The sequence below is a fragment of the Dipteris shenzhenensis genome, chromosome 22 (assembly GCF_047967505.1).
Source record: "Dipteris shenzhenensis isolate YYH24624 ecotype China chromosome 22, Dip_SZ_1.0, whole genome shotgun sequence".
In the NCBI taxonomy this organism is placed as follows: domain Eukaryota; kingdom Viridiplantae; phylum Streptophyta; class Polypodiopsida; order Gleicheniales; family Dipteridaceae; genus Dipteris; species Dipteris shenzhenensis.
In genome coordinates this window covers 4258702-4284884 of record NC_141617.1, presented here as the reverse complement: position 1 = coordinate 4284884, position 26183 = coordinate 4258702, and the positions used below count along the sequence as shown (strand labels likewise).

Genomic DNA, 26183 nt, shown 5'->3' with positions numbered 1-26183 from the left:
GAGGCTTCCGACAGTGGGGAATACTCTTTCACACCTTGTCATCTTTTACAGTACATTTTCACTCATTTTTTTAAGCACTTTCGCTCATTTTTTTGAGCCTCTTCTGCGGATTCGGTGACTCTCTAATCGGCACATTGAGAGTCATGACGTGATCTCCCTTGGTAGCTGCTCATATGGTCTTCATCGACACATCTTCCGAGGCATCCTCGACATGAGCATCTTCTACACATCATCGACGAGCAGGATGTGCTCACTTTTGTGCGGCAGCTACTTCGGGCACATGGGTTCTCTGACCTTGCTATGCATAAAATGAATGAAATATATCTTTACTACTTTCTTGTTTGAGTCAAGGATACTTTGCCCTAGGTTGTCCCCCAAAATGAATGCAAATAAATCATGTGTGTTGAGTCAAAGGTTCTCTGCCTTGGATAGTCTTCCTAAAAAGATGTATTTTTCTATTTTGTTTTGGTGTGTGGCTCCATGTCTCTCATTAACCCCTAGAGCTAGGAGGGGATGTATTGTGGGAGCCATGTATTGGCTTTGATAGGTTTAGAGGGGGATGTATTGTGGGAGCCATGTATTGGCTCTGATAGGTCTCGTTATCAGGCCTAGCCGAGTTCCAAGATGTTGGTGTATTCCTAGACCTATGAGCTGGTCATGTAGCCATGCTATAACGTGAGCCTCTGAACATGTTGAGTCTCAAGCCATGAGAGTGCTTGGATCAACCTTTGAACACGCTCAGACTTTAGCTTCTAAGTTACATAGGGTGCACAGTTTGACGACTGTCATTGTCATGTTCTGTTCTTGGTTCCATTCCAATAGTCCCTCACCTTAGACCGTCATTGTCATGTTCTGTTCTTGGTTCCATTCCAGTAGTCTCTCACCTTGCCTTCATGGAGGGGTGTTGGAATATGAAGCCAAAGTGAGTCAAAATGAGTGTACTAGGTGTCTAGTAGGTGTTTTATAGTCTACTGAGTCCTATGGATGCCACGTGTCATATTGGGAGTTATCCCATATGCATAGGTGTTCATATGTGTGTATGTGCTCTTATATAAGAGCTGTACTTGTCTAGTGTCAAATCAATCAAGTATCAAGCTACAAGCTCTTTAGTCTATATGTGAGTACTTTCATTTTGGTTCATTGCTATAGTCATTTCATTTCCATTTCATTATGTCTCTCTTTGAGTATCACTTCCTCTCTCCCTAGTCTACTCTTTCTCTCTCTCTCCACCATGTTCCTTCAGCCACTCCATTGGAAAAAGGACTCAAGCTGAGTAAGCATGATGAGGCTGAAAAATTTGATGGTACTTTGTACAAGCGACTTCTTGGTAGTATGATTTACTTATGCTCTACGCGGCTAGACATTGCCTATGCCACAGGGCTTCTATCTCATTTCATGCATTGTCCCACAGTCACGCATTGGAATGCAGTGAAGAGGGTACTCCGTTATGTACATGGTACACTTACCTATGGGCTGCATTATGCTCCAAATGGTAACATTTCTCTGAGTGGCTTTACAGACTCAGATTGGTCAGGGGACATAGATGATCGTAGGTCCACTTCCGGCTATTGCTTCTCATTGGGCTCAACATGTATCTCATGGCTCAGTAAGAAGCAAGACCGAGTGTCTCTCTCGAGTAGTGAAGCAGAGTACAAAGCTGCGAATTCAGCCACTATGGAATGTATGTTGAGGAAGCTTCTGCATGACTTGCATCATGCTCAGGATGGTGACACAACTCAGATCTTCTGTGACAGCCAGAGTTGCATTGCTATTGGAAACAATCCTGTATTTCATGCTCGCATGAAGCACATTGAGAATCACTATTATTATGTGCAGGATTGTAGTATAGATGGCTTTATCGACCTTACATATTGTTCCATTGAGGACAATGTGTCCCATATCTTCACTAAAAGCCTGTAAGCGCCTCTTTTCACACAACATCGACATGGATTGGGGGCATAAGAGACATACAAACAATGTAAAGGAGGGTTGTAAAAGGACATTGTTTTCTTTTGTACTCCCATAGGTTGCTATATCCACATGTGGATGAATTTGTGCAACCATGGTACTTTTGGTACTACTGAGACCAGACTCCAGAGTACTTCAGCCATATCATTGAGGGGGGATTTGTAGAGATATTTACAATGATATGCTGTTGTAGGCCATAAGTCAACTATATGGTTGACCAATACTTGGGTACTATATATATTAAGTACTCGTATTGTTTCATTTGAACATTTCAGTTGGAGTTCAATTGTGTTCACTTCTTGTTCTCTTGTGTTCACAACTCTTCTCCATTCTTGTTCCTGCAGGATCACTCTGATGAAGACTAGGCTTGGCCGCATAACTAAAGACATCTTGGGCCTTTTCTTCTTCTTTTGGTATTCTCTAGCACGACATGCCCAAAGGTCCTACATGATCCTGCCCTGAACCGGTTTGTAGGCGGTCTAAACTCTATGTTGGAAAAGAGAAATAAAGAGTGAGATGACTCGTCTGCCCTCCTCATCAACAGGATCAAAACCCAAGGTGAATGGAGTAAGGAAAGCTTAATAGGCTTGCTTCAAAAGAGGCTAAACCAAGGGGGGTTATCTGTGACCAGCCCAAAAGAAGCTCCAATCGCGGCAAGGAGCTGATGATAAACCTATGAAAGACTGACAAACATGATCAAGAGTGATGTGACACATCGGTCCTCCTCAACAATGTTAGCGAAATCCTCTTGGGGGCCTTAGGTGCCTTGAACTTAGTCTAGTGATTTGAAAGTATGTGATTGGTCTGGTGAAAGCATGGGAGCTAACGATGCTCGATGACGTAGAAACATGGAGGTTCTTAAGTGACTAAATATAGCTGCCAAATGTCAAGAGCACGTGGAGCTATGACATCAGGCATGCATCGGTCAAATGGAGATTTAGGTTGCATGCCGATGGTTCATGAAGGTCACACCTATATTGGAGAAGCCAATGCAGTTTTCTTCTCTCTTCTCAGCTCACAATAGCTATTAGCTTGTTGTTCTTACGATAGTCATTCCCTTCAGGTTAGTTATGAGTGTCTAGTGCTTGGAGTAGGGCAGTTGCCTATAGTATTCCATATGTCCGAATTGAGGATATAAATGGAGGGGAAACCGAATAAAATCATATATCAAAATGACTATCAAGTGGGTCGGAACCACATTTGTGAGCTATCAAATTTATCCGGATAGAAAGCCAAGCCACTAAGCCCCATGTCATAAAGAATGGGGAGTGCACAAAGTGCTGAAAATCCTGGCTATCCCCATCCAAATCATCCTCGCTTGTCTGCAATCCCATAAGCAATGCTGAATCATCTCCAAAGCGGAGAGGCAACGAGGGCAAGTAGGGTCAGCTCCGATCTCCAAAGGTTCACTGCAAATCCCACCATGGATAGAAAGCCAAAATAAAAGAGTGATCTTTCTATTCTTGTGGGATTTCCAGAGTCTCCTCCAGAAGCACCTCTGCAAATCCGCAGTGATACCAAATGCACACCTTCTTCAGGAGGGGACTGGATGGGCAGCATTAGATGGATCTTCACCGCAACACACCTCAGGTCTCCTTCATCCCCTCTCATGGTTGCCATCGTGAAAGCATGGGCCAGCTTCAGGAGCACTCTTTGGAGGATTCCCCCTTCCTCTCGTGAAGAGATTGATAGGCAACCGGTCATGTGGAATGACAATATATTGGATGATCTTGGCAGACCACTTGGTGCTTCACTCTACATGCAGTGGTCCAGATGGGAGAGGGGACCTGTCTCATCTTTGGGGTCATGGAAAGCTTTCCGGAGGCTTCTAGAGGAGACTAAATCTCAGTTTACAAGACATCTAAGAGGGAGTGCAGGGTGGATCTTGCAGATTGAGACAGCCCTTCTAGCGGATTGGGTAGACACAGATGCTATGCCACTCACTTGCTCCACTTGGGCAGGTGCTTTTACGAGAGGGGGTGTTCCTCTTCAGGTTTTGGCCTTTCGAGATGCACATGGGGATGCCTTGGTTTTTGATGTGCATGATGGTGGCACATTATTCAGGTCCACAGAGGACATCTTGCTTGAGTCTACCTTTCGGCCTATCAGGGTTGTAGGTCTTTTGGTGCAGGGATCAAATTCAAAGTGGTTCCTTGACCCAGACCCCCGGCTTCTCTCCAATGGATCTTGGAGACTTTGGCTCTACGGGGGAGTTCCCATTAGGCATTTGCAGTGGGACCCTGGAGAGTGGGAGTGGATTGACGCATGGCATCGAGAGAAGAGCATCCCCTTCTTTCAACCACACGGTCAGTTTTGCCAGGAGATTCCAGCTCAGTAGTAGAGGTTGGAGACCTTCGCTGCTAATAAAAAAGGCCTTCCACGGCTCCTGCCCTGACATAAGTCCCTGCGCCACCATCTTGTAGAGTAAAGCTCTGCACTATAAATCTGGATCATGAATATTGAGACCCCCTTCCTGTGTAGGAAGGATGAGGGTCTCCCAAGCCACCCTGGCTAGAACATATGTTGTGCCATCAAGCCCACTCCAAAGGAATTTCTGATCGGTCTCCTGAGCTGAATGATGCAATCCCTAGAACGGCAGCAACAAGAACAAACAAACCAGGCCATGGCCAAGAGGACCTGGTTGACCATCACAACTCTAGAGGCAAGGTCCAGCTTGGCTGAGCCCCAAAAGAGGAGCTTCCTCCTGATGTTCTCCAACACAGGAGCAAACTGCTACGTGGAGGAAATTTCCAAGCCGACCTAGCAGCCCAAATATCTGGCTGGCACACCCCTCTGAACCCAAGTGAAACCTATGTCAAGCCCCCAATCTGGAGTGTCCTCGTCACTGATCCAAAAGCCATTGGATTTATGCCAATTTATCTGCGTCCCCGCCGCCAGGCAAAATAAATCCAATGCTGTCCTGAAAGAAGTGAACGTTTGTGGTGTGGCATCCAAGTAAACTGCCGTGCCATCTACCAACTCATTGTCAATAACTCCTCTTCCCGTCTGATGGGAAGTCTCAGCCCAAAGATGTCAGCTTGAGATCAAATATAGATACTCATAGCTTCAGCCACGAACAAAAAAAGAAAAGGAGCAAGGGGGCATCCCTGATGGACTGATCTGGAAATCTGAAATCTCTCACCCCTTACCCCACCAATAAGTACCTAGCTGTGGGCTGATCTGTACAAAGAGGAAACACCTCTAATCGAAGCATCTGTAAAGCCAAAGCGTAGAAGGGTGCCCCCCAAAAAACCCCAATCTACTCTGTCGTAAGCTTTCTCAAAATGCAAGAGTAGAATGGCTAGATTCTGGCCACTCTACATGGCCCACTCTGAAGCTTCCCAAAAGGAGAAAATGTTATAAAAAATGCTTCTGCCATGTATAAATCCCGTCTGAGTGTCATGAATAAGATCTGGGAGAAGGGGCTACAATCGGAGGCTAAATGCCTTGTCCAGAATCTTGTAACATGCCTCCCAAAGTGTGATAGGCCTCCAGTGGGACACTCAATTTTTGCAACCTCCTTTCGGGATAAGTTGGATGAGACTCTCTATGAGCGACCCGCGCATCTTGCCAGAGTCCCAAATGTCCTGCAGGGCTGATGTAATGTAGTCTCCAATCATATCCCAAAATGCAATGAAGAAAGAAGGGGTGAGGCCATCCGAACCTGGGCACTTGTCCTTGTGAAGGGCTGAAAGTGCAGTCCTGAACTCTGTGTTGGTGAAAGGTGCATCAAGCAAAACATGCATATCCGGTTTCACCAACATAGGGATGCTCTGCCAAATAACCTGTCTAGCATCCTCTCTATGCTGTGTGTCAGGATCTGCAGTAAGAAGGGTGGCATAGAAATCTGAAGCTATGCGCATGACATCATCTGGATCTGTCTGTAAAACCCCATGTAAGTCAATAAGCTGGGATACACTCTGTTTACTATGTCTAGGGCCAAGAGTAGAGAAAAAGTGTTTATTCACTTTGGCACCCATCTGAATCTAGAAGGGCTCCCGTGCATGAAAGCCGTACTCTGCTCTCTGATCAAGCAATGTTTGTTGATGAGTCCTTGCTGCAGCAAGGCGCTCCTGAACCAAGCATCCGAAGGCCGTTTTTGCTCTTCCGTCTGCAAAGCTGCCAACTGCAAAGCAAAACTAGCGCTAACTTTAGCTAATTCAGTTGCCTTAATCTTAAGTTGAGCTTGTGTAAGTTCCTCTGCTATCCATACTTTGGTGCCAATCTTACAAGTAATAAAAACCTTACATGCAGTGGCCAAGATGGGAGAGGGGCCCTGCATCTACAGTGGGAGCATGGAAAGCCTTCAGAAAGCTTCCTACAGACCAACAGGCCAAGATGGTTCTTAATCTCAGTGGGAGTGCAGGGAGAGTCCAACAGATTGATGCAGCCTTGCCCTTGGATTGGGTGGACACATATGACATGCCTACTACTTGCTCCACGTGGATGGGGGCATTTTCCAGATTGGGAGTTCCTTTACAGGTGATTGCTTTTCTTGACCCACATGAGGATGCCTTAGTATTTGATGTTTCTTCGGGGGGCAGGCTGTTCAGATCCACAGACGATATCTTGTTGGAGGTACCGTTTCAGCCAGTCAGGATAGTGGGCTTCATGGAGCATGACTCTCTTTCACAGTGGTACCCAATTAAGTTTTTGCAGTGGGACCCTAGGGAATGGGATTGGATAGATGAAGGGCACCGAGAGAAGGGCATCCCCTTCTTTCGTTACACGGTCAGTAATGCGAGGAAATTCCAGCTCAGCTCTAGGGGTTGGAAGCCTACCAGAGCTCCATTGGGATTCTGAAAGATAGGGTTAGTAGAGGAGATAAGGAGAGGTAGGCAATGGGTAGGGAAAGAGATGCAACATGTTAGCAAGCAACAAGGAGAATGCTATGGGTTAGGGAGAGCAGGCTGCAAGCTGCTGGGAGAGTTAGTAGGCTGCGTGTTAGGGAGAGAATGCTTCTAGTGAGGTGGCGGGAGAGAATGGGAGGCAACCTGGGGGGGTTAGTAGCGTGAGGGCAGGGCGGAAAGGAAGGAAGCAAGGGGAAGAGAGAGTGGGGTGAGGGGCAAGGAGTCGAGGGAGATAAGGCTAGAGGGAGAGGTAGCAAGCAGAAGAGGGTGCAGGGAGGGCAGGTAGCAAGGAGGGAGGAGATGATGCAACATGGAGGATGCAGAGGACATGGATATCCTCTACACAACCACATGACCAAGATGGCCTTCTACAAAGAGGACTTCCTCATCCAAGCCCTAGAATACCTACCACTCCATCTATCACATGAGGTACTGATCGCCATGGGACATTCAAAACCTATCACCATAATCCATCAAGGCCAAGAAAGAGTTCCTGTGCAAGATGCTTGGCACCGAGGTGTGTAAAATCCTTGCACTCGGAGAAGGTGATGAGACAACAGCCACCCTCTTCCCTCGATTAATGGAGGGAGTTTGGAAAGTGGAGGAAGAAGGGGCTCCTCTAAAGAAGAGGGTCCAAGACCTCGAGGAAGATTTGTTGGATAAGTATTACTGGTCTTGCCCAAGACTGGATCCAATATAGCTGTGACCGTGACTTCAGAAGGATCTAGAGTCTGGAAAGCAAAGGACTACTCTGCTAAGGGTTTAGGATCTCAAAGAAAATATGTAGGAGAAGCATCACTGGTCCTATCCACTTGAGAGGGATTTGGAGCAATACTATTCCGGACAAGATTGGAAATGCCAAAAGATACACGAGGAATAGGGTCCGAGGTGGATGAGGGGCCCCTCCTGATCAATATGTGGTGGAGAAGTCACTCTCACTCTATTTGGCATGGGCCAGCAGCAGATACGGGACGTGGAGGCTTTGCCGAAGGTACACTCTCTCGGGTGAGAGAGTTTTGTCTTTTCTTCTACTTGGGGCGATCTCTGGCAAATGCCCAAAGATCTTGCAAATTTGGCACTAGTCCTGCTTGCTTGCTATCTTGACTCTTTGTAGAAAGAGAGAGCCATCCATGCGTTGGAGCATGATGTAATTATCAGAAATGTTAGGATTAGAGACAATGACCCTAACTGTAGGTACCCCATCCAATTCGATTGCCTCTACTGCTGAAGAGGAGACCAAGGGGGGGGGGATCTCAAGATTTCTCCAAAAGAAGCTCTGATCGTGGAAAAAGAGCTGATGGTACACCTAGGGCAGACGTGGAAATATGATAAATAGAGATGCCATCTGCCTGTCCTCTTACTGGGTCAAATCCAAGAGAGAAGGGCTTGAAGAATATCTTCCTAAAACCAACTACCACAGGGTTGGCATTGAGCACATTACTCGCAGCTCTAGGAGTGTCAAAACCCACTTGAAAGAATCCTCATCCCAATAAATGAATGTTGGTGAGGTGCAGGGCCCTTTCCTCAAAGAAGGCCGCAAGCATCCAATCACTAGCTTCTAATGTGGAGGGGTGGGACCCATGGATGCATGTGAAGAGAGTGGTAGAGCTCTCAAGCTCGACGTGCTTTTGCAACTGCAGCAGCTCATCTTTTGGATACATGTTCTCGCGGCTGATGGAAGTGGACGAGGATTGAATGGATGGGTAGCCTTTGCCTATAAAAGATGGAAGTGGACGAGGATTGACTAGATGGGTTGCCACTCGTCTATCAAGGATGGAAGGACGATTCAAACCGATGATGATCCGTCAATCGTTTGGAGAGGATTGAGAGAGAGGGTAGGAGGACGGAGGCTGGGAACCTGAGATAATTCAAGGGGGAAGGGCTAGGAGGACAGGCATGGAACCTAAGAGAGTTCTAAGGAGAGAGAGCCAGAAGGAGGGGCTGAGTTAGGGGCTGAGAGAGGAGAGGGAGGGGATGAGAGGGGAGGGTTAAGGGCTGATAGAGGAAAGGGCAGAATCAAGGCTACACTAGTTTGAAGCAGGAATTGGAGCCTTCTTGGAGCTGATACTTGCTGCAAATGAAATTGAAGTTGGATCTGCTGAAGACACCTTCTTGGAGCTGTTGAATTCTTTGAAAGGAGCAGGTCTTGGAGCGGCAGGTAATCCCGAAGTTGAGCAGCTATTATCCCCAGGCATAATTACACCAAAGCTGTATGATTTGAAATGTAGCTTCCCTGGCATAAAATACCAGCGAATTGGGGCAGATTCTCCTAGCAGCAGGTATGGAACTGTTTGGAAGGTTTTCTTGGGGGAGTGGAGTGGCTCCCCTTTCTTCTCGAAGCCCCTCACATGGTTGAGGTGGCACTATTAACCTCAACCTTGGTTATTTTCCAGCTCTTTCACAAAGGAGCTTGATTGTTATAAATTTTTATTTCATGCACTGCGTGATGTACTTCTCCCTTGAGCCTTGCTCTTGGAGTTTCATACATACCTAATAGAAGTTTTTTTTGAAAAGAAATAGAAAAAGAAAATCGTGATTTGCAGCAGTATGTATGGAGCAGCTTCAAAATTCGGTTTTGGGACTGAAATCTAAAACTGACAAAATTCGTTTTTTGGATCTGTCGAAGGCGCTGATGTTGGAGCTGACAGACCTCATTTTTGGAGCTGTTGTAGGCGCTCTTCTTGGAATAGATAATTCGTTTTTGAAGTAGGTGATTACAGCTTTCCAAACCCTGACAACTGAGCAGTCATAGGTGGAGAAAGGAGGCGAATTTAAATGCAGCAAGACCCCTGCAAAAACTGCCACAATTTGCTGCCACTAGTGAAGGTGGCTACAAGAGAAGCTAGGGAAGCAGGGAGGGAGAATAGAGGGCCAGGGGAGGAAGCTAGGGCAAGAAGAAGCTAGGGAATGAGGAGAGTTGAGGAACAATGGGGAACTGCTGATGCATCATTCCCTCTCTTGTCATTTCTATTCCTCTAGCATGCACATGTGGTTACGACTGCCCACTTATATTATACTTTAGGTGTTTTCTTAATTACTTAACTACTTAGTTTGTTATCATACAGTAAGTGCTCTTTTGCTGACTGAATGTATGCATCATGATCTATGCAGGCTAAGTTGGAAGAAAGTATTGCTGCTCTAGAGGGCATACCCTCTGAATTTATTGAGCAAACTGAGAAAGCACGAGAGAAGCAAAGGAGACTAGCACTGCGGGAAGAAAAAATGGAGAAACAACGGATAGAGCAAGAGAAAAGAGCTGAAAGGAGTTTAGAGCGTGCACACGTAAATATACACCATTTGAAATTATTATGTGCCATTGTAACCAAAGAACAACACTCTTCTTAAGTTTGTTGTCGCTGGTTTGTGGTAACTTTTGAATTGTTCTCCTATGGGTATAGGCATTGGGAGGCTACTTGAACTGTATTTTTGCAAAGTAAGCGAATATTTGTTTTATCTATATGAGCTTGGTGAATGGGAGCATTTTTGCATGATTGTTAGATCATATGAAGAAATCCACAGTTTTATGAATGACAAATTTTGAGTTTCCATATCTCATCCCTTTTTTTTTTTTTTTCCAAGAAAGAGACTTCTAATAAGTTAGAGAAAAAACCCGCTAGAGCAAGCTCAAAAAGGAATACATCATGTAACCATGAGGATAAATAAACCCCCTCAAAATGAGGTGGAAAACAACCAAGGCTGAGGCTGAAAGTGCCACCTCAACCCTGTAAGAGTCTCAGAGAAGAAAGGAGAATCCTTCCATTCCCTGAAGAAAGAAGCCCTCCTAGCTGAGGCTGCATGGGAGTCTCCGTGCATGCTTGTCCATACAGCCATCAAAGTATGCATGGTGTCTGTCCAGATACTAGCCAATGTGTGCGATTGATGAACTTGAGTTCCCTCCAATGCCTCTGTGCATCTGGCTCTCCAGATATGCCAGGCTGCTATGCTTGCTAGTATCTCCCAAGAGGTATCCACAGAGGCATGTACTGCTGCAAAAGGAAGTACCACATCCAAAGAAAAGGACTCAACCTGATGACATCGAATCGAAATGGCCCGAGAAGAGTCATGTCTCTCATGAAAGACCTGAGGCCCAGTAAGAGAAAGCCAAGCCACTGAGCCCCATGTCATAAAGAATGGGGAGTGCACAAAGTGACTGAAAATCCTGGCTACCCCCATCCAAATCATCCTCGCCTGTTTGCACTCCCATAAGCAATGCTGAATCGTCTCCAAAGCAGAGAGGCAACGAGGGCAAGTAGGCGGCTCCGAATCTGGATCTCCAAAGGTTCACTGCAAATTCCACCATGGATAGAAAGCCAAAAGAAAAGAGTGATCTTTCTATTCCTGTGGGATTTCCAGAGTCTCCTCCAGAAGCACCTCTGTAAATCCGCAGTGATATCAAATGCCTCCCAATGAGGAACTCTGGAAGGTCTCCAACCTCTTCTACTGAGCTGGAATCTCTTGGCATTACTGGCTATGTAGCGAAAGAAGGAGATGCTCTTCTCTCGATGCCCTGCATCAATCCACTTCCACTCCCCAGGGTCCCATTGCAAATACCTAATGGAAACTCCCCCGTAGAGCCAAAGTCTCCAAGATCCAGTGGAGAGAAGCCAGGGGTCTAGGTCAAGGAACCACTTTGAATCTGATCCCTGCTCCAAAAGACCTACAACCCTGATAGGCTGAAAGGTAGACTCAAGCAAGATGTCCTCTGTGGACCTGAACAATCTGCCACCATCATGCACATAAAAAACGAAGGCATCTCCATGTGTATCTCGAAAGGCCAAAACCTGAAGAGGAATACCCCCTCTCGTAAAAGCACCTGCCCAAGTGGAGCAAGTGAGGCATATCATCTGTGTCTACCCAATCCACTGGAAGGGTTGCCTCAATCTGCAAGATCCTCCCTACACTCCCTTTGAGATGTCATGTCAACTGAGATGTAGTCTCCTCTAGAAGCCTCCGGAAAGCTTTCCATGACCCCAGAGATGAGGCAGGTCCCCTCTCCCATGTGGACCACTGCATGTAGAGTGAAGCACCAAGTGGTCTGTCAAGATCATCGAGTATACTGTCATTCCACTTGACCAGTTGCCTATCAATCTCTTCACAAGAGGAAGGGGGAATCCTCCGAAGAGTGCTCCTGAAGTTGGCTCATGCTTTCAGGATGGCAACCATGAGAGGGGACGAAGGAGACCTGAGGTGTGCTGCGGTGAAGATCCATCTAATACTGCCCATCCAGTCTCCTCCTGAAGAAGGTGTGCAAGTATGTATGTTGCTAATAAAAAATTCCTTCCACGACTCCTGCCCTGGCATAAGTCCCCGCATCACCATCTTGCAGAGTAAAGCTCTGCACTGTAAATTTGGATTAATAATATTGAGACCTCCTTCCTTGTGTAGGGAGGATGAGAGTCTCCCAAGCCACCCTGGCTAAAACATTTGTTGTGCCATCAGCCCACTCCAAAGAAAATTTTTGATTAGTCTCCTGAGCTAAATGATGCAATCCCTAGAACGGCACCAGCAAGAACAAACAAACCAGGCCGTGGCCAAGAGGATCTGGTTGACCACCACAACTTTAGAGGGAAGGTCCAGCTTGATTGAGCCCCAAAAAAGGAGCTTCCTGCTGATGCTCTCCAACACGGGAGCACACTGCTACGTGGAGGAAATATCCAAGCCGACCTAGCAGCCCAAATATCTGGCTAGCACACCCCTCTGAACCCAAGTGAAACCTATGTCAAGCCCCAATTTGGAGTGTCCTTGTCATTGATCCAAAAGCCATTGGATTTATGCCAATTATCTGCGCCCCACCGCCAAGCAAAATAAATCCAATGCTGTCCTAAAAGAAGTGAGCGTTTGTGGTGTGGCATCCACGTAAACTGCCATGCCATCTGTCAACTCACTGTCAAGTAACTCCTCTTCCCGTCTGATGGGAAGTCTTAGCCCAAAGATGTCAGCTTGAGATCTAATATAGATACTTATAGCTTCAGCCACGAACAAAAAAATAAAAGGAGCAAGGGGGCATCCCTGACGAACTAATCTGGAAATCTGTAATCTCTCACCCCTTACCCCACCATAGCTTCAGCCATGAACAAAAAAAGAAGAGGAGCAAGGGGGCATCCCTGACGGACTGACCTGGAAATCTGAAACAAGCACCTGGCTGTGGGCTGCACTGTAAATTTGGATCTATTATATTTAGACCCCCTTTCGAAGTGGGGAGAATCAAAGATTTCCAAGCCACCCTCGTTGTAACATCTTCTGTGCCATCAAGTCCACTCCATATAAAATTCCTTACTGGTCTCTTAAGTTGAGTGATACAATCCGTGAAACGACATCAACAAGAACAAGACTCCACAGAGTGTCGTCGTATAATGAAGGCTGAGTCTGAGTCATGTCCCTCGAAACACACTTGAGGGCCAGTAAGAGATAACCATGCCACTGGTCCCCAAGTTGGTCTCCACTGACACACTAAATTCTTGCAACCCCCTTTTGGGATAAGATGAATGAGGTCCTCCATAAGTGAGTCTGGCATCTCACCCGAGTCCCAAACACCCTGCAGGGCTGAGGTAATGTGGTCCCCAATCTGATGCCAAAATGGAATAAAGTAAGCCCATCTGAGCCAAGGCACTTGCCCTTGTGAAGGGCAAATAGAGCAGTCCTGAACTCTATTGGTGAAGGGTGCATCAAGTGAGACTATTATATCTCATGTCCAACATAGGTAAGTGCTGCCAAATAGCAACTCGAGCATCATCTCTAGCCTGTGTGTCAGGATCTAATGTAAGAAGGGAGGCATAGAAATGTGTGGCTACCTGCAAGACTGCATCTGGATGTGTCTATAAAACTCTGTCCGAGTCAACAAGCTATAAAATGCTCTCCTTACTATGTTTGGGGCCAAGAGTAGAGAAGAATTGTTTGTTGTTGATGCTACCTCCCGTCCGAGTCCAAAATGACTCTCTAGCATGAAAGGCATACTCTACTCTCTTATCTAACAGTGACTGCTGCTGAGACCTTGCTGCAGCAAGGTTCTCCTAAACCCAAGCATCCGCAGGCCTCTTCTGCACGTCCCTCTAAAGAGCAGCCAATTGCTAGTGGATACCTATCTCTCGCCTGAGGATCTCACCTCTCCTAATACAAGAAACTCAATGATAAAAGTCACTAATATCTGAGAGGGCTGCAACTATATTTGACAGGGAAAGTTGCACATCTTGCCGTTCATGAAAGACATATCCAAAAGAACATGTTGCTGAGTCTTTGCTACGGTAAGGCAGTCCTGAATCCAATTATCTGTAGGCCTCTTCTGCTCTTTCCTTTGCAGGGTTGATAAGTTCTATCGGAGGTGAACCTCATGTCTAAGAATCTCCTATCTCTTGATACTAGTTATAGAATGATAGAAATCACTAATACCACGAATGGTTGCTGCCACATGTGAAGCAGATGAGATACTTAAAGCTGTAAATTTGCCTTTGTGAGGCAGTCCTCTGCATAAAAGCATCTAGAATCTTGATATTGGCAAAGTAGTCTCTCATGCGGGGCTCATAGACCATCAAAACCACTAGAAAGTGATCTGAGGTGGACGTTCTTGGTTCAATGCATACTAAATAACCTCTATGTAATGCCTAATCATCAACATAAAATCTTTCAATGCGCACATGGATGGTATTTGACATTCCCTATTTGACTACGAAAATAGGAGAGAATGAGGCAAAGTGTGAAAGGCATCATGTGTCCAAGTATCCCTGCCATTGGAATGGAAAAGGAAGGCATCCTAAGCTGCTCTCTCAACAGAGGTAGGAGCCACATCCCTCGATCGATGATGGAGGTTTGCGGAACGGAAGTAGAAGGGGGCTGCTTGTTGGAGAGACCAGTTTGTGCAAAAAGATCTGAATGAGCATCATCACTTGTCTTCTAAACCTCAGTCAAGGACAACACTGGCTACACTTTGTTGAGCTGGATCAGGGGCATCACTAGTGGCAACCTGAACTAGGATATCATTATTTGCGACTAGGGCTAGGTCCGGGATGAGAGAAGGGGTCTCCTGATCTGCAAGTGGTGGATGAGTGTGCCAACTCTACTCTTTGCCACAAAGTTAGCCATCCGAACGCTGGAGCATAATATGTTCATTTGAAATGTTACGGTTAGATACAATGACCCTAACTTTGGGAACCCCATCATATGTAATCGCCTCCATTGCGGAAGAGGGTAACCGGGGAGGGGGGATCTCTATGAGCAGCCCAAGGTTATCCCCACTCGTGGCAAAGGAGTCATTGATAAACCTATGGAAGACCGGGGAATCTGATGAAGAGTGATGTAACCCATTTGTCCTCCTCTATAGAGGTGAAACCCAAAGTGGAGGGTGTAAGAAAGATCCTTCTAGAACCAAGCGCAAAGGGCTGGCCTTGAGCACTATGCTCGTGGCCCTAGGAGAATCAAAGGCCACCTGAAAGAAACCCCGTCCAATAATCAAGTATCGGAAAGATAGGGGTGTAGGAATTCCTCACTGGAATCCTAGGTCAACCTCATGTGGAGACTTGTTGACAGTTCTAGGTTTGAGAGGACTCTATAATTGTCTATTACTATTGGTCGAATGATAGGTGTTCAATGATTGGACCTTCTTTGCAAACGTTATGATTGGCTTTTGTCCATGCATGGAAAGCCACGTGGTAATTCCATATTGCATGCAAAACGTGGTCGTGACTCTTGGTGGTCTCGAGGGTTCTCTGGTGACTTGATATTCACGAGTATTCGACTCATGCATCTCTCTTGAACCGACCAGCACAGGTCCGGGTGTATGTGTGAGTCTCTGAGTTGTCGCCCTTCTTTTTGTGAGCTCCAACAAGGTCTGTAGATACATTTCATATCGATTCTCTATTGTGTCTTCATTTCTAATGATATTTCATGTAGTTATAGAACAACACTTTCTCTTGCATTCCATGCTAAATCAATAAAGTTAACTTGCATTTCTGATTTCCAACAAGTGGTATCAGAGCACCCAAGTTGAAGGCAGTTGATGCTATAGAAGGACTAGACGATGTGCATTTTAAAGATTCTGAGTCACAAAGTGTCTTCAATCCCCACGACACGTAGAAGTAGATGGTTTAGAAAAGCCAGGACGTCACTCGAGGTGCTAGCAGTGGCTTGTTTCCAACTACAACTGAATCCCTGGAGATTTGCAGATGGATACTTTGCCTAAGGAAAAAGCTGGTGGCATCGTGGTCACCTTCAATGGAAGAAACTTTCCAACGTGGCAACTGGCGAATTTGCTTACTGTTTATGCAGAAAGGACTCTGGGGAGTTGTTTCGGGAACTGAGAAGAAACCCAAGGAGCTCTCACATGATGCCGTTAAGATCCCACCATGGGAGGAAAAAGATGAAAAAACTATTGGCTATTTAGGAAGAGCTCTGGGACCAGAATATTTTCACCACCTCGATATGACTATGACAGCAGCAGCAGCAGAGAACTAGCAAACTCTCAAGACATTGTTTGGAGTTCATATGAAGCATTCCACAGCCACTAAGCAAGATTTGTTTGACCTACAGATGGATGAGTTGGAGTCACTAGGAATTTTTTTGAATCAGATGCAATTGTTACTCAAGCAATTGCAAGCACTTGGTGCATGCATGGAGGATGAAGATAAGAAAGCGATTCTTTTGAAGAGCCTACCTTCTACCCAGTATGCAGAAACAATGCATATCTTGCGTTTGGATGATGACATGGACTTCTTGGATTGTGTAGGTATGCTCATGTGTGAAGAGAAACGTGATAATTCCTCAATGTTTGAGACAGCAAAAGCTTATGCCACAGAGGATAGAAGAAGTCAAGAGATATTCGGAAGGAAAGAAAACGTAATTATTGTTGGAAGCTGGGCCATTTGGAGGCACAATGCTACACCAAACAACGAGATGAAGCAATGAAGCCATCGAAAGGTAAAGAGCAGTTGAAGACAATGAAGAAAATGCAGCTCTAGGAGATAAAGGGTTCATTGATGCAGACTATACGTTTTGAAGTGACTTGGTCCTTTGTGGACTCTTTGAGTGTTCTATGTGTTGGTCCTTTTGTAGGCAGTTGTGTCGTCTGGTATTTTATAGACAGTTTTTAACGTTTGGTTCTCCCCACCATTTCGGTTGAGGTGGAGTTTGTAGGAATTCCTCACTGGAATCCTAGGTCAACCTCATGTGGAGACTTGTTGACAGTCCTCAGTTTTGAGAGGACTCTATAATTGTCTATTACTATTGGTCGACTGATTTGGCAGGTGTTCAATGATTGGACCTTTGGAAACGTTATGATTGGCTTGTCCATGCATGGCAAGCCACGTGGAAATTCCAGATTGCATGCAGAACGTGGTCGTGACTCTTGGTGGTCTCAAGGGTTCTTTGGCGACTTGATGTTCATGAGTATTCGACTCATGCATCTCTCTTGAACCAACCTGCGCAGGTCTGGGTGTGTGTGTGTGTGAGTCTCTGAGTTGTTGTTGCCCCTCTTTTCGTGAGCTCCAACAAGGTCTGTAGACCTGAGGAGACAGTTTATGGCGACTTCAGTTTTGTGACTAGTTGTAGTGGCCTCTTTTTATGAAGTAATTGGTCGTTCCAATCTTTTCGTATCGATTCTTTATTGTGTCTTCATTTCTAGTGATATTTCATGCAGTTATAGAACAACACTTTCTCTTGCAATTCCATGCTAAATTAATAAAGTTAGCTTGCTTCTCTGATTTCCAACAGGGGGCAAGGTCTATAGGTAAGAGAGCCAGCATCGAGTCCCTAGCATGTGATGTGGAAGGGTGGGAACCATTGATGTGTGCAAATGGGGTGGTGGAGCTCTCAAATTCCACATCCTTGTGGAGCAGTAGCAACTCGTCTTTTGAAAATGTGGAGGTTCTCACGGCAGCTGTCGAGGTTGGCTGAATGCGAATCAATCCATTCAACAATCAAAGATGGAAGGCCGACTCAGACATGATGAAGCTCCATCCATTTCCTCAAAGAAGGCTAGAATATAAGGGGTGAAGAAGAATCTGCCCTTTCATAGAAAACAATGGTGGTCTTTTTTTTTTTTTTCCCCAAGAAAAAGACTTCTATTAAGTAAGAGAAAAAACCCGCGAGAGCAAGCTCAAAGCGGAATACATCATGAAATCATGAGGATAAATAAAAAACCCCCTCAGAGTGAGGTGGAAAATAACCAAGGCTGAGGCTGAAAGTGCCACCTCAACCCTGTAGTAGTTTCAGAGAAGAAAGGAGAATCCTTCCATTCCCTGAAGAAAGAATCCCTCCTAGCTGAGGCTGCACGGGAGTCTCCCTGCATACCCGTCCATACGGCCATCAAAGTATGTACGATGTCTGTCCAGATATGTCCAGATACTAGCCAATGTGTGCGAGGGATGAACCTGAGTACCCTCCAAAGCCTCTGTGCATCTGGCTTTCCAGATATGCCAGGATGCTATGCTCGCTAGAATCTCCCAAGAAGTATCCACAGAGGCATGTACAGCTGTAAAAGGAAGGTGTGGTACCACATCCAACGAACAGGATTCAATCCGATGACGTCAAACCGAAATGGCCCAACTCTCTCATAGAAAACCTGAGGTCCTGTAAGAGAAAGCCAAGCCACCGAGCCCCATGTCATAAAAAATGGGGAATGGGCAAAGTGACTGAAAATCCTGGCTACCCCCATCCAAATCATCCTCACCGAGCATAGCATCCTGGCATATCTGGAGAGCCAGATGCACAGAGGCTATGGAGGGTACTCAGGTTCATCCTTCGCACACATTGGCTAGTATCTGGACAGACGTCGTACACACTCTGATGGCCGTATGGACGGGTATGCAGGGGGACTCCCATGCAGCCTCAGCTAGGAGGGCTTCTTTCTTCAGGGAATGGAAGGATTCTCCTTTCTTCTCTGAAACTACTACAGGGTTGAGATGGCACTTTCAGCCTCAGCCTTGGCTTTTTTCCACCTCACTCTGAGGGGTTTTCTTTATTTATCCTCATGATTTCATGATGTATTCCGCTTTGAGCTTGCTCCCATGTGAGTCAATAAGCTGGGATACACTCTCTCTACTATGTCTAGGGCCAAGAGTAGAGAAAAAGTGTTTATTGACTCTACCACCCATCTGAATCCAGAAGGACTCCCGTGCATGAAAGGCATACTCTGCTCTCTGATCAAGCAATAATTGCAGATGAGCCCTTGCTGCAGCAAGGCGCTCCTGAATCCAAGCATCTGAAGGCCGTTTCTGCTCTTCCCTCTGCAAAGCTGCCAACTGCTGGCGAACACCAATCTCACGTCTGAGAATATCTCGTCTCCTGGTACAAGCAACTGAGCGGTAGAAGTCGCTAATACTAGAAAGGGCAGCGGCTACCTCTGTCGAGGCCGAGGAGCAAGTGCTGGACCTATACCACCCCCCTGTCCCCCCTGTCAAGGCCATGGGGCGGTAGCTGTACCAGAGGGCTTCTTGGGCCTTTTCTTCTTCCTGGGGCAATCCCTGACAAAGTGTCCAGAGGTCCTGCAAATCCAGCACTGATCCTGTCTACCTGAAATCTCTACTCTCTGGCGAAAAAAGGAACCATCCGGGCGCTGGATCATGGATCATAACATGATCCATCTTGAGGTTAGGATCCTTGCAAAGGACCCTAACTCTAGGTACCCCATCAGCCTTGGTTTCCTCTGCTGCAGTCAATGGCAACCCAGGGAGGGGTGGGATCTTAGCAACTGCGCCAAAATGCTCCCCAATAACAGAAAGAAGTCGATGGTAAACCTGGGGAAGCCCGGGGAATCTGATGAAGAGCGAGAAGATTTTCTTATCTGCCTCCACTGGGTCGAAACCAATATGAAAGGCTTCAAAGAAGATCTTCCTGTGTCCCAGGTGTAAAAACTCAGCCTTGAGCACAGTGCTCGCAGCCTCTGGAGTGTCAAAAACAACCTGGAAAAAACCTCGTCCCAGAAGACGAACATCTAACAATCGTGGAGTGAGGTTTGGGGGGAGAGCCGCAAGCATCCAGTCTCTGGCTTGGGATCTGGAGGGGTGAGACCCGAAGATGCGTGCTAGCAATGTGGTAGAGCATTCAATCTCTACATCCTTCTTGAGCCGCTGCAACTCGTCTTTAGAAAAGGTAATAGTTTTCGCGGCCGGTGGAGGTAGAGTAGGATTGGCTGACGGAGTATCCATCGCCAATCGAGGTGAGGAGGCCGACTCTAACAAATTAAAGGCTCCTTCCGCTCCAAAAAAAGCTGCAGGAGAGAAGGGGGTCAGAAAAAAGGGAAAGGAGGCGAGGAGGGAGCAGGGGGAAGGGGAGAGAAGGGGAGGGGTGAAGGGGAGAGGCTGAGAGGCTGAAGGGGAGAGGGGCAGGCTGAGAGGGAGGGAGGGGGCAGGCTAGGAATAGGAAAGGGAGAGGAAGGAGAAGCTGGAATAGGGCGGGCTGGGAGGGAGAGGGCTGAGAGGGAGAGGAGAGGAAGGAGAGGGAGAGGGAGAGGAAGGAGAGGGAGAGGGAGAGGAAGGAGAGGGAGAGGAAGGAGAGGGAGGGGCAGGGAGAGGGCAGAGAGGGAGGGGCAGAGAGGGGGAGGAGAGGGAGCGGGGAGTGAAGGGAAGGGGGAGGAGAGGGAGAGGAGGGGGCGGCGGGCTGAGAGGCAGAGAGGGGGTGGAGAGGCAGGGAGGGGGCGGGGGAGCAGGCAGGGAGGGGGCGAAGAGGCAGGGAGGGGGCGGGGGAGCAGGGGGCAGGCTGAGAGGCAGGGAGGGGGCGGGAGAGCAGCAGGCAGGGAGGGGGCGGAGAGGCAGGGAGGGGGCGGGGGAGCAGGGGGCAGGCTGAGAGGCAGGGAGGGGGCGGAGAGGCAGAGAGGGGGCGGGGGAGCAGGCAGGGAGGGGGCAGAGGAGCAGGGAGGGGGCGAGGGAGCAGGCAGGGGGAGGGGGCGGAGGAGCAGGCTGAGAGGGGGAGCAGGCTGAGAGGAGAGGAAGCGAGCAGGAAGGGGGCGGGCTGAAGGGGAGGAGGGGAAGGGAGGGGGCGGCTGAGGGAGAGGGAGGGGCTGAGGGCAAGGGAGAGAGGGAGGGACGGGCTGAGGGAGAGGGTGCAGCAAGGGAGCGGGGAGGAGCAGCAGCTCGTTGAAGGTTGAATTTTTCGTGAGTGGTGGTCTATTCATGGAAGGATTGCAGTTAATAAAGGGAGGGAGACTTTTGGGGCAGGTCCCTCATACCCTTAGTGCTTACTTGCTTTAAAATCCACTCAGCACTGCCTTTGGGATTTATTTGGGTTGGGATTACAGGACTTATGGGCAGATTTATCGCTTCTGCCTTTCACCTTACTCCAGGTTCCGTAGGTAGTATTGGATCTAAACTAATAAGATGCAACAGCAAGAAACAATGCATTATTGCCCCATCATCTATGGAACTGAATACAGAGTAGCCAGAAATGCAACTTGTGAGGCTATGTGCTTGAGTAGAATCATAAATGATATTGGGCTTGGACGGAAATGGCCAACTCTTTCGTCTACTAAATGACCAAATCATATATGATATTGGGCTTGGACAGAAATGGCCGACTCTTTTGTCTACTAAATGACCAAATCCTATATTTCGTTCTTTTATCAAACACAAAGAAGCACAATATCACTTCATATGTGTTATTTTCTTTGCAAAAATATCACTTCATACGTGAGCTCCTGCAATGAAATAGTTTATTGTCCAACAAAGAATGAGATGGTAGATGCCCTAACCCAATCTCTTGCAAGGATTAATCGAGGGAACTTTTCCATTGCGGTGGCTGTCAATCCAAATCCATCATTCATCAACAGGGAGTGTTGGAAAAATTAACTACAAAAAAATGTGTTTTTTTCCAAAATAGGTTATCGTTTTCCTATGGCTCACTGTATTCTTTTTCTTTGTCATAGATTTTCTTTGTGTGTATCTGGAAATGTACAGCGCACACACTGTGGGTACATGGATGGTGAGGAGGGGTTTTCAAAGATGGGGAGGTGGGGCTGGGACAGGGTTGGATGGTATGGGTGGGTGCTTTAATACAGGGATATAAGTATAGCTGATAGATGTCATTAGCTAGTCCCATGCAATGCTTCTTTTTTATAGAAAATGCTATTATTTGTAGCATTTGTTTTCTTAGATGTCATAAAGGGAATATGTATTGCATTTGTGTCTATTTCCATTCTAGATGTTGCTATGAAAACCATCCTGATCTTATCACATTGTGGTTTTTTGAAAATACATGCATTTATCAAGGAGATAAAGGGTGAAGCTATTGTGTGTGTTCTTTCAGGCCCCTATACCAAAGAAAACAGGGAAACCCGTGATGTTTCGATCACAATTGTTCAAGAAGAAGAAGCTGCTAGTTGCAGAGGTGAAAACTGATGATGATAAGGAACTCATTGAGTTCCTTGAACGTGATTTTTAAATTCTTATACAGATTCCTCGTGGTCTTATTGTAATAAACAGAAAAGCAGTCCCCTAACTCGTCCCCCGATCCCAACTCCTGCAAAACAATGCACTCAATCCCAAGTCATCAAAACTGTATCTTTATGGAAAATGTGTTACATGCCTGTAGGCACCGTCAGCACAGTAATATAACAAGCTGCTTCTTCAAGTATGTAGGTTGTTAATTCTTTCACACCATAGACCATTGATCTCTTGTAGACTGTTATTCAAACATCAGCTCCCTGATAACCTGCTCTACACTAGCACATGATTGATGTGCCTTTGTTTGTGCAAGCGCTTGGTATATTATTAAGTTCTCTCTCTCTCTCTCTCTCTTTACTGATGATCTGGAGGGGTGGATGAGAGTACGCAGCAAGGAAGGTGTTCAGATTGCAGGGTTTGCTTTGCTAATGCTTATCTATGCAGACGATTTGGTATTCTTTGCCAAGAACAAGGAGAATTTGCAAGCACATTTGAAGGCACTCAGAGAATTTTGCAAACACTCAGTTATGCAGGTCAACATAGATAAGACAAAAGTAATGGTGATAGGAACACATAATAAACAAGTGGATGTCACTTTTCAAGGGGAGCCTCTGGAAACAATCAACACATATAAATACCTAGGGCTGGATTTTACAGACAACTACAAATGGAACGCATGTGTGGAAAGGAGGATTCTAGTAGATTTGTATAGCTTCCAAAATAAATGCAGGAAGGAATTGGGAAATGAGAGTTTCTGTACACCATGCTAGTGCAAACAGTAATCCTCTATGAATGTTCGCCGGCTTGGGCACCCGCGCTCTCTAGGATGTATTAATAGAAAAGGACTGAAAATTTACACAAACATTTCCTGATAGGGGAGTCAGGGGCAAAGGCACCCGCACTCTCTAGGATGTATTAATAGAAAAGGACTTCAAATTTACACAAACATTTCCTGATAGGGGAGTTAGGGGCAAAGGCACAAACATCCGACCCCATCCTACTGGCTGAAACAGGTATGATGCCTTTGGAAGGAGAAGCTTTATGTCAATTCATGGCTTACCTCAACAAAGTTGAGAAGATGGATGCTAGGAGGATACCATGCAAGGCGATGGAAGCTACACAAATTATGGGATGGTACAAAGAGGCATGAAGTGGATGGAATCATGGGGTATAACAGCTGCTCATATACCAGAAGATGCATGTGAAGACGCAGGAGGGTTGTGTTTCTTAGGGAATGGAGGGGCTTCCCTTTTTTCTATGAATCACCTATTGGGTTGAGATGGCACTTCCAGCCACAACCGTGGTTGCCGCATTGCTATGATTAGGAGTTCACTTCAACCCATCTATGGTGATTTTATTGTGCTGCCTGTTTTTCTTCCTTGAGGTTTTTGAGGGAGGGTCTTTCATACTAAATAGAAGTCTTTCATTTGTTAAAAATAAAAAATAAAAAAATCAGAAAGAGAGTGACGCAGAGCATGCTACAGAAACTATGGCACAACCCAGTGAGAAAAATGGAGTTCTACAAACATGAAAGCAACTCAATGGAAAGTTATGGGATGTAGAAATACTTTAGAGAAGACATATTAATATTCAAAAGACAGCTGATTTGCAAAAGCAGAACTGGTTCACATGGTCTTGAGGTGGAGAGGGGTAGGTGGGCAAACCCAGGATCCTCGGAGAGAAACGGACATGCAAAATCCGCCCAACAGGAAAGGTAGAAAATCAGCAGCATGTAAAAATAAAAAAATCAGAAAGAGAGTGACACAGAGCATGCTACAGAAACTATGGCACAACCCAGTGAGAAAAATGGAGTTCTACAAACATGAAAGCAACTCAATGGAAAGTTATGGGATGTAGACATACTTCAGAGAAGACATATTAATATTCAAAAGACAGCTAATTTGCAAAATCAGAACTAGTTCACATGGTCTTGAGGTGGAGAGGGGTAGGTGGGCAAACCCAGGATCCTCGGAGAAAGAAAGAAAGAAAGAAAGTTTATTAAAGTCTTCAGAAGACTGATAGGTCTATGAGACTGTGAAAATTTTGATACGAGCTGTGGTAGTGGAGCTACTAAACGAGCGTCCATACCAATGCAAAATGCAAAAAATGCAAAAAATGCAGAATGGCAGTACTAAGTCCTAAGTACAACATAGTCATGTCAATGGTCGACTACATATCAATCTCAGCATCATCATCAATATCATCATCATCCCCAGCAACAGCAAGATATTAGGGTGGATGAGGCAGTGGAGGCATGAAGTCGGTAATAGAGTGCTGTCGGCCACTCAGAGGTGCGGTCCTGGCACGTCTCCTGGTCATAGCTCTGCGTCTAACCAGGGCTACTGTGACCCCCGTCGGTCGGGCTCCAACTCTAAACAAGGAGGGGATGTCTCCAAGTGTGATCTGTGTGTCGATCCTCTGTCTGAGTTTTCGGGTCACAGGGTCCGGGACACGGTCTTGTCGAGGCCTCGTCTCGTTGGGGTCCATGTGATCTAGCTGAAAGAACTCCGTGATAGAGCTCTGAGAGGGATCAACCGAGGAAGAAGTCTGCTCCTATCTCCATGCTCAAAGTATCCTCTTGCGGTGTCTAAGTGCCTCATGAATGAAACCTGCCAAACACCGCTGCACAGGACACATGAAGATGAAATGCTCCTCTGTCTCAACCTCCTGTATGTCACATAGTATGCATATGCGCCGCTCCCTGGGTAGTCGCTCTGCTCTGCCGCTCTTGATGCAAAGTCTGTGTGAAGAGACCTGGAACTGCCCAAGAGAGATTCTCATCGAGTGGGGTAGGTGAATCTGTGTGTATCCTGGTGGGTCAATGAAACCCTCGGTTGTGATATGTAAGAAGTGATCTCTGTAGCTAAGCTTCACTGGGAGTTTACTCGGTTCCAACCAGGTCTGAAAAGTGTGTAGCTGTAGTAGATCCTCACGGATAACCTGGTCGACCTCGTGTGATAAGAGGGGAGAGAACGGAGCATCCATGCTATACTGGAAGGGAGGTAGTCTATCCATGTGGAGCCCTAGTCGCTCAAACCATCTCTTTGTACGTGCATACCAGCACCTCTGATCTCCTCCTGTTGCAAGTGCCATAGAAGAGGATAGAGCTATCCATGGTAGCCTGCTACGCCTCGAGGTATAATCCCCATATTCCCTAACTTGGTACGGATATGTGATGATCTGAAATGCAACATCTAGTTGTAAAGGGGGAGAAACGGACATGCAAAATCCGCCCAACAGGAAAGGTAGAAAATCAGCAGCATGTATTTCTCAGATGAAGCGCTTACGCTCACATTAAAAAGGATATAAGGGCTAAAGAGAGTTTGAAAAATTTGATGGAGCAGCCAGCCAAAAAGCTAGGGAGTTACTTGAAGGAGGTTTTGACACATCGTGACATGGTATTGGGACTAACACACAAGCTAGCCCAACAAGTACTCAATACATAAAAGGCTGTAATATTTTATTTCACTCGATTAAGGGGTCACTGTGAGTTGACAGTGATCGCCAGTCCCATAGATCTTGAAGGGTAATGGACTTTATGATCAAACCTCTTCTGATCCTCCTTTGGAGCAGTAGTAGAAGACTGAGTGGTAGTGCCAGAAGTGAAAGATGCAGTCGTGCTAGATCCAACAAGTCTAGCCTCATCACCATTCACAATGTCCCATAAGCCCTTTCCAATCAAGATATTCTTGAGTGTAAATGACCACAAAGCATAGTTGGGTCCATCCAACTTATCTGCTTCAGTCATGGTGCCAAAATTCTCAATAAGAGACATGATTACAAGCGCAAGAATAAAGGCAAGTGTACCTGCAAATGAAAAGACAGCAAATGGACAACTAAAAGACCACTGACTACTATGCAATCACTGCAATAGAACTTTCGGTATCCAGAATTGCCTGAAAAAACTACACACACAATGCAAAACGAAGTCATCCAACTGAGGAATGCTTCTCGATGTAAAATCTCGCAACAAAACTAAAGATCGAGATCACGCAAAGCTCGT

General features: G+C 46.2%; 1 protein-coding gene across 4 annotated transcripts in view; it reads left to right on the top strand.

Annotated features, from left to right (window-relative positions):
• The window catches only part of LOC147887637 (cilia- and flagella-associated protein 100-like), a 251901-nt gene extending 229669 nt beyond the window's left edge, over nt 1–22232 (top strand). For all 4 annotated transcript variants that reach the window (XM_087393883.1, XM_087393882.1, XM_087393881.1 and 1 more), the window contains 2 exons: nt 9930–10100; nt 22044–22232. In XM_087393883.1, the coding sequence (XP_087250009.1) occupies nt 9930–10100; nt 22044–22178 (306 nt within the window). In that variant the 3' untranslated portion in view covers nt 22179–22232. The remainder of the gene's footprint in view (nt 1–9929; nt 10101–22043) is intronic.
• Nucleotides 22233–26183: the final 3951 nt, after the last annotated feature.